This window comes from Zonotrichia leucophrys, chromosome 7 (genome assembly GCF_028769735.1).
Source record: "Zonotrichia leucophrys gambelii isolate GWCS_2022_RI chromosome 7, RI_Zleu_2.0, whole genome shotgun sequence".
Lineage (NCBI taxonomy): Eukaryota > Metazoa > Chordata > Aves > Passeriformes > Passerellidae > Zonotrichia > Zonotrichia leucophrys.
This window is the reverse complement of record NC_088177.1, coordinates 5,495,557-5,509,068: the sequence shown is the minus strand read 5'-3', so window position 1 is coordinate 5,509,068 and position 13,512 is coordinate 5,495,557. Positions and strand designations below refer to the sequence as shown.

At 41.1% G+C, this 13,512-nt stretch overlaps 1 protein-coding gene across 1 annotated transcript in view; it reads right to left on the bottom strand.

The window, feature by feature from the left end:
* LOC135450331 (von Willebrand factor D and EGF domain-containing protein-like) overlaps positions 1 to 13,512 on the bottom strand; it is a 171,261-nt gene that overhangs the window by 127,664 nt on the left and 30,085 nt on the right. The window contains exon 2 of the mRNA XM_064718392.1: positions 3,735 to 3,919. Coding sequence (XP_064574462.1) covers positions 3,735 to 3,919 — 185 coding nt within the window. The remainder of the gene's footprint in view (positions 1 to 3,734; positions 3,920 to 13,512) is intronic.

The window sequence follows — 13,512 nt, the reverse complement described above, 5'->3', positions numbered from 1 at the left end:
AAATTCAGCTGGCAAAGCCTAAATTGGAAAGCTCCTTCAATCAAAAACATTTTTGCCACTGGAGGAATAAGTTTATGGACAGCAGTTGGATTCAAGGCATGGCAAGTTCAGGAACGCAATTAATATTTTCATTTTGTCTGACATAAAAGCTTTTGGGTTTTTCTTCTGTCTTTTTCTCACTTTGTAGCTTGTGGGGTTTTCTTCTGTTTTTTCTCCCCTTTTCCCCCCCTTTTTTAATTAAATGGGTGGATGAGAAGCAGCTCCTTAAGAGCTGCTGCTCGTTTTCCAGTGCAAAGTTTGCTGTGCCCCTGAGCTGTGGCAGGGCAGCATTCTGGGGCTCTCACAACCCCCCTGTGTGAATCTAACACTCCCTGTGCTTGTGAAACAACGTGCAGACAGGGACATGTTTTTGTTGTGGAGGTTTATTTCATGGCAAGGCTCAGAACACAGGCACTGAGAGGCTGCCTGGAGGAGTCAGGCTGTGGGAGCTCCCCTCCCGTGTTGCAGACGTCTTTTCATGAAAAATCCTTTCCTTAGGATTTTTTCCTCCTGGGAAGCTGAGAGACCTCAAGAACAAAATGTAAACAATGATTATCTGCTGCTGTGGAATGCAACAGGTGGATCTTTGATTGCTCCATCTTAGATGTTTATAATTAATGGCCAATCACAGCCCAGCTGGCTTGGACAGAGAGTCCAAGAGAACTGCCTTTGTTATTCTTTGCTGTTCTATTCTTAGCTTAGCCAGCCTTCTGATAAAACCTTTTCTTCTATTCTTTCAGTATAGTTTTAATGTAATATATATCATAAAATCAAGCCTTCTGAAACATGGAGTCAGATCCTAGTCTCTTCCCTCAACCTGAGACCCCTGTGAACACTGTCACACCCCAGCACATGCCATTTGTCCTCCCACTCTTCTCCCCCACACTCCAAATCTCCATTATGGCTTAAATCCCTCCTGAGCTCAGCTGGGTGACAGGAATCCTTACCTACCAGCACTCTGAATTAAGGAGTTAATCTCATCTGTTGATAAGCAGCTAATTGTATCTGGCCAGTATCAACATGCTATCACTGGGTATATATTTTACAAGGTGCTGGAGTAACGTACTTTTTAATTCTGCAGCCGTACTGTCAGGCTTTATTTGGTCTCTTTTCTCTTCTATCTGTTCAGGGTTTTGTCTTTGACTTTTTTAATTAAAATCAGCTCGCTCCAGCCAGACTGGAATGTCCAATAATAACTGCTTATTAAGGAGTGGAAGCTGCACAGTTATTAATTTAAATTATTTTGTTCCAGAGGTTTTGCTGAAATTAAATGGGAAACCAAATCAAACAATGATTTAATTAAGTGGAAGAGATAGAATGTAGAGGCAGATTTAAGAGGTGAAGATCTAAAAGAAGTGTATTCTTTCAGTTTTGACATCTAACAGATGTAATCCTTCATCAGCATGGCGAAGCAGAGATTTACTGTCATTCAGAGGATAATGAAGAAACCAATGGCAAGAATTATGTTACAAGATAAGAAACTAAACTAATGAATATACCTTCACAAACCTGAATGAAAAACTCCAGAGAAGAGATTAAAAGAAACAAAAGCATGCATTGTTAGAAAGCAATCTCATACAGCTGAGCATTGCTGCACACTCAGAATTGCTGAAATATAATGAAAAATTAAATAATATTATAGAATATATATGTACACTTCTAGAGCAACCTGGAAAACTTCATAGTGCATTGGGATATTTGAGGATGCCAAATGAAATTAATATTTAAATAATAAGCCCGCCACTTAATTAATGTCAATAAGATTTATAGTTTATATATTCAAAGTGTTAAAAATTCTACAGAAATAACAACTATCTCTTAACATTTCACTCAATGTTAAATTATTAAGGTGAACTTCAGTTGTGATGAGTTCACAGGTCCAGTTTGAATGGATATAAAATATTTTTGCTAATTTTGAGAGGGTTCTCCAGCTAGAGTAGAATCACCCCAAACCAAAGATCCTGGCACTCTAGGTTGAATATTTAATCTTTTAAAATATTTATGGTAATTAGTTTATTATTTTCTGAATAATTTTGTTTAACTTTATGTTTGAATTTATGCTAACCTCCTGAAGCTGAGATATTTGAGGTGGCCGTGACTTTAGTGAGGGGCTCAAGTTGCTCTGGCAACAATGATTGCAAGTCAAACATTATTGTCATACATATTAAACACAGATAAAACCAGATAATTATTGTTTTGTCTCTTTTATAGACAATGGTGGAGGGTTTTTTGCTCCACAAAGCCATTAGCATACTTATGAAACTAAAGAATGCAAGAATTGATTCAATGCAGAAAGAGGTTCAACTTTAACTCTTCCTTCAGTTTCCCCAAAGATCACTTTAAATATTTTTTTCTCATTTTTCCCTTCTGATTTCATCAGCAGAAGAAGTCCCTAACTCATAATAATTTACATGAGAGAAGAGACAGGCTGCAGAATCCATTCTTAAAGCCATACAGTTGCTTGGAAAAAGCACAGCTTGAGGTAACATACATGGTTTACTAAAAATCTCTCTGTGGAGTGGGAAAACACCTGGTTTTGTGCTATATTTCCTAGTCTGGCTGAATATTGGCTGTTACATGTGGATCCTGGTCTCTGACTGATGCCCTTGCATGTGACAGTGGTGTTGTTGGTTTTGATGGTGATGGTGGAGGCTTTGTTGTCATTATTCTTGTAATTATTATTATTACTATTATCATCATCATCATCACCACCATTCAAGTGCTTTTCCTATTGGGTTTTTTGTTACTGAAATGGCTCCTGAGGTATTAAAGAGTCTTTTTTCCCAGCCCTGCAACCGAAGAAGAAGTTGAGATTCCTCAGCTTTGCTTTTCAAGGTTGTTTATTTTCTCTTATCTATTACATTCTTTCTCTGACCTGCTGAGATCTGTCCAGCAGGTTGGTGCACACTGACTGCCCTTGGGGTGGTGTTCTCTTTTTATACTAAGAACTACGCATATTTTATTTACAATAATTTTCCAATACCTATCACCTATGTTAGACAGTTTGTCTCTACTCTAAACCAATCCAGAGTGTCACCATCACAACAGAAGATGGGGAAGAGAAGAAGAAGAAGAAGAAGAAGAAGAAGAAGGAGAAGAAGAAGAAGAAGAAGAAGAAGAAGAAGAAGAAGAGAAGAAGAAGGGGAAGAGAAGGAGAAGAAAGAAGAAGAAGAAGAAGAAGAAGAAGAAGAAGAAGAAGAAGAGAAGGAGAAAAGAAGAAGAAGAAGAAGAAGAAGAAGAAGAAGAAGAAGAAGAAGAAGAGAAGAAGGAGAAGAAGAAGAAGAAGAAGAAGAAGAAGAAGAAGAAGAAGAAAGACAGGACATGCACAGATTCCTCCATCTTGCCTCTTGAACCTCCATTCTAAAAACCCCAAAATTCTACTTTTTCACCTTGTGACAAATTTCCCATCATTCTACTCAAACTCTTGTGGCTTGTATACCTTCACACAAAGTCGGTAATTGTTTCCATGGGCTAAAATTGAAGGCACAGGTGTCTTTGACTGGGTACCAAGGTCTCTGAGCCCCTTGCCAGGGTCTCGAGTCCTCCAGGGCACCCAGAGGAATGTCCTGGGTTCCAACACACCCCCCTATCCCCACTGGACACACAGCCTAGGACAGCACAGAGAGGGATGGGGAGGGAAAGCCCCCCAGAGGGTTTATTGCAGCTCCCCAGGGGTGAGCTCAGTTTCTGCTGACCTCGACACATCTGGTGGGCATTTCCACGGGCCGCTGGCCGAGCATGAGGCGGTACCATGCCGGTGGCAAGGAGTGGTCACACACCAGCTCCTGGCTGGCTGCCCTCTGCAGCTCCAGGGAGTCGAAGCTGGTGCTCCTGCGGGGGTCGCGGAGGATGCGGTGTCCCCCCGGCCAGCACTCGGGAGCTGGGGAGGATGGAGAGGGCAATGAGTCATTAGTTAATCACTTTAATTCCTCTGGACACCACTAATAGCTGCCTAAATCTTTGCCTTAGGTTGGAAATAAGTGTGTGTAGTCTATTCCTATTTGTTAGAGATGGGGCAGCTATCTTCTGTTCACTGGGCAGTTTTCTTTATCTCTTCCACAACCAATCCTCCCTCTGGCAAATACCTTCTGTTAAAGGACCATTAATTATTAATTATTGTCGCCCTGATTTTTTAAGATTTTCTAAGCCTTCTGATGTTGACATTCTTGTAACGAACTTTCTCACACAGTTTCTGTAAATAACTCATTGTTTTGCATTCTTTTATGAAGGAGGAGAAATTTGATGGACTGTTGGTTTGTCCATTGCCATTGGAGAGGTGGCACTGTCACCCTCCAATCCACTGCCACTTTTGAAAAACTATAAATGTTGGAGTCAGAAAATAAACTTCCATTTTTTCTTCACCTTGAGAGCAGTGGTGTGCGCTTGTGTTCTTTCGTGTCCTATAGTGACAAATTATCTTCTGTTAATGGGCCATTAATTATGAATTATCTTCTGTTCATGGGCCAGTGAGTGCCCCTGCATGGCTGATAAAATTCCATCATCCCACGGGGAGAGGCTCCGCCCAGGGGGAGGAGCCAAGAATTCCTACTTGGATATAACCTGAGGGCACAGTCAGGACACATTCTGACTCTATCACTGTTGTTTTTATTTTTTTTGTACTATTGCATTTGTATTTTAATTTTCCTAGTAAAGAACTGTTATTCCTATTCCCACATCTTTGCCTGAGAGCCCCTTAATTTCAAAATTTTAATAATTTGGAAGAAGGAGGTTTACATTTTCCATTTGAAGGAAGGCTCCTACCTTCCTTAGCAGACACCCGTCTTTTCCAACCAAGACTATCCTATATCCTTTTATGTTCTGATTCGTTTTAGGATTGGGATAATTTTCAAGGGAAACAAATCCAGATTTAAATATGTAAAGGTGGAAGCTTAGTAACATAAAGATCTTAGTTATCTACGTTTTCCCCATATCTGAATCAGGACCAAACCCCTTCACCTTTTAAGGTGTTTTCAGCCTAATTTTAGGGATTAACATCTGAGTGTCTCCTCCTCAGAAATCAAGTGTTTTGAGGTTCCAAAGTCTTGTGACCTTTGAAAGTACGTGGGGTTTTAATTTCATTTACTACACGCATGAACAATTTAATCATGATATAAATTGATGCTCAAGTACAAAGTGCTCTTCACATGCTTTTAAATATGTGCTGAGAAGACTGAGAACAAGAAATGTTGAAAAGACAAAAAAAAAAAAAAAGAAATGGTATAAAAACAACAGCAAAGGGTTTTGAGAAATCAGCTCAAGTTAGGCTTGCAAATATTGAAGCCACAGGTCAGACTCACTTGAGCTTGGCATAAAGCCAAGCACATCAGGGCTTGTGTGTGTGCATCTCAAACTCTGAATCAAACCTGCTGCCCCTTGACGTGCGTTTATTTTCGCCTGCCCTGTTTATTTTCATACATTTCTTGACTTTTGCAGAATATTGAATTCTTTTCTTCTCACCTAATAAAAAGAGGCCTTGTGGTGATTCTGTTAGAAGTTGTTTATCTCCAAAAAGTTGAGCAAAAATGGCCTTTTCTCGGTTTTCTGAGCCATTCCCTGATGAGGCCAGGTCCCTTTTCCCCACGCCAGCACTGCAGAGCGGGCACAGGAGGGGACTGAGGTGGAACTGCTCTCTCTGTGCCCCAGCAGCAGAAGGCTCAGCTAATTCCTTGCTGCAATAATCTTTAATTGCTAATGATGATGTAAGAGGCAGAGGCCACATCACAGGAACTGCACAAACTGGCAGTTAGCAAAATCACCTCTTTTCACTGTAAATAGAGCTTATTTATGTGGCACTGCTGACAGAGAATAAGACCCCTCCCCACAACTTAATTTTTCAAATGTCACTTTTCAGATTGTAACTCTGCTTTAATATTGCGCCAGTGGCACTCTGAAACACATTTATCATTTTTATTTTATTGACAAGATACTCAGAAGGTCAAAGTCAATCCATTTATGGCAGTATTTTTAAAGATTATTTTGATTGTGCCAAAGGCAAGGCAATGGTACACAAGACAAATGGGGACAAAATGTAGCGTAACAAAGGCTTTATTGCAATTTTCAGGGAGCTAAACTGTCAAAGCCATTGCAATTCCAATGCAAAATTCTGCTGAATTAATACAATTGCCTTTTTAAATAAAAAAGAAGTGCCCTAAGCTTTTCTTTCCTATAGGTAAGAGACATTTCAGAGAGGGAACATTTGGAAATATTGCACCTCTAATTAAATATGGGATCAAATTCCTTCCCTCAGAAGTCCTTTCTGGAGACCACATGGAGACTGTCCTTTGCTAATTCCCAGCCCAAGGGAAGAGGTGACATTTCAGCAGACCAACTATTTTACAAAAATGAAAAGTTTACCCTATATTTAAAACCCCTCCAGTACCCCTCAAGGCTTCAGGAGTGTTAATGGGGACAGAATCTTGGCTCCTGATGCCTTTTGCTTGCCTGAATTGGCTCCTGTCTGAGCAAAAGGAAAAAGAATCTAAAAGCAAACAGCTCTTTGCCACAGGAATCTTGCAAGGACATTGTAATGTAATTAATTGCATTCAGTTTCTCAATAATAATAATATCAAATAGTGCCTTTAGATGTAACTAATAGCCTTCTACTTGATATGTATTAGCTATAATCCAAATTCACACCACATGTTGTGGTCTTACCAGTGATTAACTACTCTGTCTAAACAATGCAAATATATCAGACACTGACACATGGCTAATTATTTTTCATCCCTTGCATGGTTTTGTTTGCAGTACTTTAGAAAAGGTTCTCTCACATCATCACCAGAGGAGTTGAATGCTGCAGATGGGCCTGGCAGAGGCCAGGGAGGGACATGGGGGACACCTCCAAGATCCCTCAGGAGAATTTAACAAAGAATTTAACAGCATTTGGAACAAAAGCCACGTGCTTGTTCCCAAAGGAGCCCTGTCTCAAACAGCCACCTCTGAAGGTGTGTTTTCCCCTGAGTTCACTGCCAGAGTGGGTTTGTGTACCTGTGCCTGGGTTCAGCTGTGCTGGCAGGCTGTCACTGAGGGGCAGGATGGCAAATTGATCGGCTGTCACTGCCCTGGAGCCAGCCTGACGGGTTCTGCTCCCTGCCTGGCACAGAGCAGACCTTGGTGGCACAAAAAGCCTCACCCAGGTTCTGCAGCCATGGGCCATGAGCAAAACAAACCCTCAATTACCGAGTTCCCCTTGTAAAATGGTGCTTATTATGGCCCCGTGACAGGGTGATTGTAAACTTTAACATGCAAATTGCAGGCTGTGGTGCGAGTTAATTACCACTGGCTTTCCTGCAGAAATAAATGAATAAAGCCATCAGTGTAATCAGACTTTATTATAAAAATGTTATTTAAAAGAAAACAACAAGAAGGCACAGCTGAGCCCTGTTGGTTCTCCATCTGAGAGATGCCCACTTGTACCTTATGGTGGCTGCAGCTACATTCAAGTCAGAAGAAATTTTCCTGTTCTTTTTTAATTCAGGTGCAGGTGTCAAGCTTATGGACAGCCATGAAGTGCTCAGCATCCCAGCTGTCCCCCTTCATGTCCACATTCTTGTCTAGTATGGAACCAGCGCTGCTCTGGGCTATGCAGACTAGGTTGTCTTAAAAAGGAAATATTTGTTTTATTAAGAGAACAAATTTAATTTAATCCAGCACTGCTCCTACTATTGTATTTAAGGGGCCCATGAAAAAAAAAAGAAAAGAAAAAGCTGGCTTTTTAGGGAACTGGTCATTATGACTCATTCTGCAGTGAGATTTTGTGGCTCTCTATCCAGAGCTGTTGGAATTAAATGCTGGGTGTACCTGGTGCTTTAGTTTCCTGCAAAGAGCTGCTTCTTGAACTACCACCAACTCAATATAGCAAGGAGCTGTTGCTAAGACATAAACATGTGTTTGCTTTACTAGAGACTCAAAAGCTTTTATTTTTTTTTTTTAAACTTAACAATTTTGTGTCAGGAAGTTGTGGCAAAGAGACACTGAGTAGCTCCTTTCTGACGCTGAAAGCAAACAGATAATAATACCTGCTGTATCTGCTAAGTGAAAATGACATTTGAGTAACTCTGGTGGCGTGATGGAGCAGGTTCCTTGGGGAAAAGCCTGTCTCCATCAAAGCCATCAGGAATGCTGCTGTTAATGCCTGGGTGTTGAGAGTCATCTGTTAATGTGTGGGAAAGGAGGGGCAGCCTGTGGGCTCGCTGGGGAGAGGAGAGCCTCCTGCAGAAGGCAGAAGCATCCAGAAATATCGCATGGAAAATGAGCAGGAGGTGGAGATCTGAACTGAACGTGCTGCTGTGGGCAGGGGTTTGGCTCTCAGCTAAAGGAAACATTGATGTGACCACAGCTGGAGGAGATATTGGTGTCAGCAGGTCCTGGGGACAGCCTGGAAGCCCTTTCTGTGCCAAACATGACTCTGGGAAGGTGAACATAGGGCATCATCACTTTGGGAGACTCCCTGCTTTGGGATACCCTCCCTGCCCACACATTTAACACCTGAAACACCCACTGCTGTTTCAAGCATGTTGGGAACTGGATGCTCTGCAAACAGCTGAGTCCCTGCACACTTTTTGGGCAGAGGTATTGGTGAGAAAAATGCTTCGGGTATTTTTGCTGAGGTCTGTCCCTCCTGCTCATGGCCATGGGAAGAAGAATCAGCCATATCAGAGATAAAGCTAGGAAACTTAAGAGTGGCGGCTGAAAAATCATAAGGAAATAACTTGCTAAACCTTTGCTTTCATTTCTAAAGACAGGAGAGTACAAGTGTAATAGAGCTTTACTGTCCCTCCTGCTCCCAGTAAATATCAGTGGCTTAGGTGGAGGAAGGTTTAAGAAGTTGTGAGATTTTGTTTGTTTGCTTTGAATAGCGGCTGCAAATCAAATAATATCAATAGGTGATGGCAGCCAGGAAACCCTGCAAGAAATATAGTCCACAAGCCTGAGGTGCATGTTTGCTTTGGGCAAAGCCACACAATATATCTAAAGGGCATTCTAAAGCCTTGGGAAATAGCTGGCAAATTGTAAAATAACTTTTCTGTGGAGGGTGATTGTAAAGCCAGTGACTGATGCAGGCAATGCTAACCAAGAGCAGCATTTGGTGATGGGCTGTGTTTGCTCTGTGACCAGGAATGATGGGTCCCCACATGCAGATTTCCTTCTTGCTATCACCTCCCATATTGTGGGAACTCAATCTGGAGTTTGCCCCAAAAATACATGTAGGCATATGTATGTAAGCATACATACATTAAAAAAAAATGTATTTCAAATTATGCGTGAGTACTTAAATTTTTGACACTTGTGTGACATACAGTAAATTTTTGAGGTCCCTCCCTCTGTGGCAGATTTTCACATTTCTGCTTTTTGTTTCTTACAATCCACAGCGGAACAGAACCTTTTCTGTTGTGTTTGACTTCCTCTTCAAAGGAAAATTATAAAATATTTTTGGAAAACTCATTCTGAAATGCTGAGGCTAATAAACCATAACTCCAAATTAATTGCAGACAAAGGATGTGTGGTTCCCTTTTTTATATTTCTGTTTTAGAAACAGAAGGAAACATTTTCATCACCAGCCACTTCCACGCTCAGGGGCTGGATTTCAGTGATGTAGAAAAGCTCACGTAAGAGTTTCTGAAGCTTTCAGCATGTCAGTGCCATCTCTTCCCCAAATTGTCATTTACCATACATTGAAAGAGAGTTTGTGTAGAGAAGGAAAGGCAGATGTTGGGAAAGGGAAATTCTTTCCAAGCTCTTAATGGAGGTGTTCAAAATAAATTTCAGTATAATCCAACCCATCTGACAACATTTAAAAATTCCTTTTGGTAGTTGCACTTTCCAGGTGAACAAACATCTATTACTAGATATTTGTAGCTGAGGAACGCCTGACAGTTTATTAAAAACAAAAGTTCTTGCCCTTATTTCACCAATACTTTAAAGATTTTTGCTTCAATTATTCTGCCTGATGATGACAAAAATTTTCATTCTTCATGATATTCAGAGGCAGAAATTTGTTGTGAATGTGACAGTGATCACCACATTAAAATGCTTGAACCATGAGTGCTCCTCTGGTAGATAAAGCATAATAACTGTATTAAAAAACCTTGATAGCTAATAAATAAAGCTATTTTCAGAGATTTCAGAAGCAGAGGAACCTCCTACTGAACTGAAATGATAAGGGAGCCCATTGTACAAATACCACACACTCGTAATGGCCAGGTCTTGAACAAGTCACAAAGCATTCATAAGGCAAAATTGATAGAGATAAATGATCCATTGTGCAAAATAAATGTAATTATAGAAATTTTGACCCAGGAAGAGGCAAGAGGCTGAGCACCTGCTGAAAAGAATATGATGTTATTTGTACTGAATAACAGGCAGATCTGAGAAAAAATAAAAACTAAAACAAAAAACCAACAATCTGAAGGTGTTGCTTTATAATGCATCTGAATTTCATTTGTCTAGGAACAAGGTCACTTGTCATCCTGGTCTGCTGTGGAGTAAAGCAATAAACTATTGACAAACCAAGGACCAACATAGTTCCAGAGCAAACAATTATTTATTCACGCTCCTATCTCTTATCTTGCCTTGCATTTCTATTTTTAACTGGTGGTTTAGAAAGGAGGAATTGATTATGTGAGATATTCTTCTGGTTTGTGTATCTCCTGAATAATTTGCAGAATAATGAGCTGCTTAGAGCTCACACAGGAGGATGCAGGCCCAGGCAGAGAAGCATTTTGTGTGGGGCCAGGAAGGGCTGATCAAATGGGTGAAAACAAGAGGTCCCTGTGGAGAGTGGGAGCAAAGTCTGAGTATCTCCCTGGCAGGTTACTGTGGATTTTGGAGAACTGTCACAGCAGATGGGATGGGCAACACCTTCTTCAGTGTTCTATAAATAAAGCAGATGAAGGAACTTTTTATTTTCAGGGATAATGCATGTGTGGCCAACTGAAGTAAATGAGCCAAGAAGTGTCCAGCAGAATTGTTTTCTTTTAAAATGCTTCAATCTCCAAGAATCACTGTCTCGCATCTCTCATCAGTGTGGAAATTGCTCATGGATAAAGTGGTGGACACAAAAAGGACAGGAAATGTCACATGGATAAAAAACAATGGGCAGTTGTACAGGTCAGGTGAAGTCAGTGCACCTTTTTTACAAAATGCAGCCTCATTTAATAAATGTGCCATTTAGAAAAAGCAGGAAAGCCAAATTGTGTCAATAGCTCTATTATGTTTGACCAAATCTCCTCCTCACTCATTCTGGCTCAGTCCGAAAGCCAGGAAGGCTGAGAATCTGAATATAGAAATCACTTACAATTGCTGTGTCACAACAGAATTCAAAGCCTCATAAATTTCCTCAAGTTATCTCTAAGTTAATCATGATGCCTTTAAGGGCTTCTCAATAAAAATCAATAAAAAGAAAATTATAATTATTGTTATTGATTGGTCTATTTTGCTCTCATCCCTCAGAATGAAAAAGTGAAATCAAAGGAAACGGGTCTTTCTTACCTCCTAATCTCAGCTGAGCATACAGTCACAAATTTAGCTTTCCTAAATAGAAGCAACAAAAACACAAAAACAAGCTCACAGGTTTTGATTTTAGAAGCCACTGGGCTCTATTCAGATGGAAATTTGATTTCCATGGAGAGCTGGAGGTGTTTCTACACCTCAGCTATGACACTAGCTAATTACCATTCGCCAGCCACACATTTTTCCAGACTGCCCTCACGGATAAGGCTGAATTTTGGCCACATTTTCCTGCACTTCCTCAATGCAGTGCTGGATGTGGGTGATATTAATCTGGGGAAAGTGTCAGCACTCCCTTGCTGTCAGTGCTTCCAGCAGAGGCTGGTGAGCAGATAAGGGCACTCAGAGTGCAGGCAGCTCAGTGCTGCCAAATTCCAGGTCTGCTGTGTGTCCTGGGTGTGATTCAGCTCCTGTTGGATGCAGGGTGACCAGGCAATTTTTCCTGCTATTGTTTTGCTATTTTTCATTGCTGTTATTCATCCCATTCACTGGCACAACAGTGCTTTAGCTCCTCACGTGTTTATAATGGGCTTTTCTGTCAGGGCTCTGACATTTAGGATGAATGGCTGGGTTCCCTCTTGCCTTTGGAGTAAGGTTTTATTTGTTACAGTGCTGCAGTAATGCACACAGACATGCTCCACTTCCCAGCTACTGCACTAACCTGGAAGGATCTCTCCACTAAAATTTAGGTTTCCTTTGACCCTGTCCTCCATCCCTTTGTGGGCTGTGTGATACTGTGAGAGAGTTGATATGAAACAGGCTCATAGCACATAGCAGCTCCTGCTGTGGATGCAAAACGTTCTTCTCATGCATTATAGCACTCTGGATGGATTTAAAAAATATTGAAATAAAAGGTCATGAGCTAGAAATAGCCAGCAGCCTGCCTGGCCACTGTGATAAGATAAAGCTGTGTACTCCCAACCGTGGAATTGCGACATTAAGCCTAATAGATTTCTAAAATCCAAATTTATCATCAATCCCCACTGTTTGTTTCTTCAGCTTTTGAAAGGCATTGATTGGGTACGTATAGTCATGGTATCTTCAAACCTAAAAGAAATCAGTGCCTTCCTCTCAAGGAAACAGGATTGTGTCAGTTCCAGCCAGCGTTTTCCCTGGGCCATGATGGAATTCCAGGGAATCTCACACACCTGGTTGTGCCTCTAGCACATGACAGAGGTCAGGTACTGCCTATTCACACCCTGAAAGAGCAAGGCTTTCAGTTTCTACATACAAAAACCTCCAGATAAATGTATTTGCTATTTTTATTTAGTTGAATTTAATATCCGTTCCAACAGGCACTGATTTTCCTTTTTTTTATTTAGGGTCATCTCTGCTTTGGTTGTTCCACAGATCTCTGCTTATTTTCCAGGAGGAGTAGGATCATCAATAAAAATAGCAAGGTTCCAGGCCTTCAGCTATAAGCTGCTTTTTGATGTGAAAGAAAATGCAGCTCAGCTGGTATGAGCTGCGTCTTCACCACATTTACAGCTGCTACCTGTGCAACCTTTTAGGATGTAATTACCATAATAAGAAAAACCATCTCCATAATTATATATATGTAAAGCCCAACACCTTTCTGTGGCCATGCAGCCAGAGCTGCAGGTAGAGATCTGCATGTTCACAGGGGATTAGGGAGGCACAGGAACAAACAGGAGACAATTGCTGCCCCATATGGTGCACATTATTGGCAGCTGTGCTCTGATCAGGATCAGCCGTGCAGAAGGCAAACCTACTGATTTCTCCTCATTTACACTGAATTAACTTTGATCACAGTGTAGGTTTGTGTGTTTTAAAGCTTCTGCTGTCTTAAAAACGTGCCTGTGTCCTCAGAAGAGAGGAAATGAACAGAAATGAACCCGGTCCCTCAGTGGCTGATGGAGCTGTGGGAGGGTTTCCCGTGCAGGGATGGGTTGGAATGGCATGGGGATTTCTTCCACCATGGTCTACGTGGTGTTTCTTACAGGA